This window comes from Octopus bimaculoides, chromosome 23, assembly GCF_001194135.2.
Source record: "Octopus bimaculoides isolate UCB-OBI-ISO-001 chromosome 23, ASM119413v2, whole genome shotgun sequence".
In the NCBI taxonomy this organism is placed as follows: Eukaryota; Metazoa; Mollusca; class Cephalopoda; order Octopoda; family Octopodidae; genus Octopus; species Octopus bimaculoides.
Window position 1 is genome coordinate 27,791,689 of NC_069003.1, and position 1,529 is coordinate 27,793,217.

The 1,529-nt window shown below is 39.8% G+C and overlaps 1 protein-coding gene across 2 annotated transcripts in view; it reads left to right on the forward strand.

Moving 5' to 3' along the window:
* The first annotated feature begins 136 nt into the window (after positions 1 to 136).
* The window catches only part of LOC106873040 (UPF0746 protein DDB_G0281095), a 283,236-nt gene continuing 281,843 nt past the window's right edge, over positions 137 to 1,529 (forward strand). For both annotated transcript variants that reach the window (XM_052976071.1, XM_014920246.2), the window contains exon 1: positions 137 to 1,339. In XM_052976071.1, the coding sequence (XP_052832031.1) occupies positions 1,148 to 1,339 (192 nt within the window). In that variant the 5' untranslated portion in view covers positions 137 to 1,147. The remainder of the gene's footprint in view (positions 1,340 to 1,529) is intronic.

Sequence of the window (1,529 nt, forward strand, 5' to 3'; positions counted from 1 at the left end):
TATATATATATATATATATATACATATATACATATATACATGCATATATAAATATATATATATACACATATATATTTATATTTATATATATCTGTATATGCATATTTATATATAAAGAGATAAATTGATATATATGAATTGATATATATATATATATATATATATTTCTGCTAGATATTTTATGTATATATACGCTATATATTTATACTCATCATTTCCCTGTGATCTCAGTGTGTCTGTGCTAAGCTTTGAGTATGCTTATATGAACCGTGTGAAACTGCCATCACTTCTACCGTGATGGCTTTCAATGGTAGCAGCGCTGTCACAGCGGCTGCCGTCGTTGCTGCTGTAGTTGCTGCTGTCACAACAACAACAACAACAATAACAACAACAACTACTACCACCACAACAACCACAATTACTTCAGCTGCTATTGCAACAACAACAACGCACCCCCTCCTGTTGTCAACGGGGCATAATGCTAGTTTACTCATGGACAATTCCCGAGACACTCGGGTTCCATTGAACGGAGAGGGAGTACCTGCAACAGGTATTGTCCAATCTGGAGAACCAACTTCTACTATGTCAAATTCTGACGCTGGTTACGGACTCCGCCACCCCTGGTGGCCAGCGGTCAGTGTCGCCATCTCTATGACTGTGTTTCTCTGTATATCTTTTATGAGACATCACAGAAAGTTCCAACAAAAACGTCGAGCCCTCATCGAATACATGGAGTACGAACTGTTAAGAAATGCTTCCTTCAGTGCAGGAAGCTTACCGTCACCATCAACAAGACCAGCAACGCCTCACGGGGAAGTGTCCCCAAGGGGTGTGCCCACACACATTCCATCACATCATCACACGTCATCATCATCATCAACATCAGCAGTCGGGCATGGTGATGGTGCTTCCCATCAGCATCACCATCATCATCATCATCACTACAACCAACAACAGAAAGATTCACATCAGCACAACAACCATCACAGTAGTACCCACCATCATCATCATGCGTCCGAAAATTTAGCCTCCGTTGCAAACTCTTCAGAGCGGAAGAGGTTTGGCAATGTCAAACACAATGGCCCAAGCCAGCAAGTAGCCCTTAACGGTTACCCAAGTAAATTCATTCAACGATTCTTACAACCGAATGTCTTTCCCGCCAGTGGATTTGAGAGTACTTCAAATTTCACAGAATCCACATGTTGCGAACTTTCAAAGGATTTTTGTGATCATCCATTGGACAGAAAAGGGTCAGTACAAACTGGTTTCCAATCACGGAAAGGAAGTAGGAAATATCAACAGACAAGATCACGCAATGACGACAAGTCAGGAGTATACCGTAAGTATTAAGTTCTGCTGTTTACCGATTCTTTCTGTAGATTAATGTAAACTCTTTTGATTCAGTGTGTCAATCATAATAATCAAAGAACACAACTGATTCTTTTTCTGACTTTTCAACTTATCTTTGAGATGTGCCACAACTACGGATATTCCATGAGGTTTGACAAATTATTCCATTCTTTCCTTAT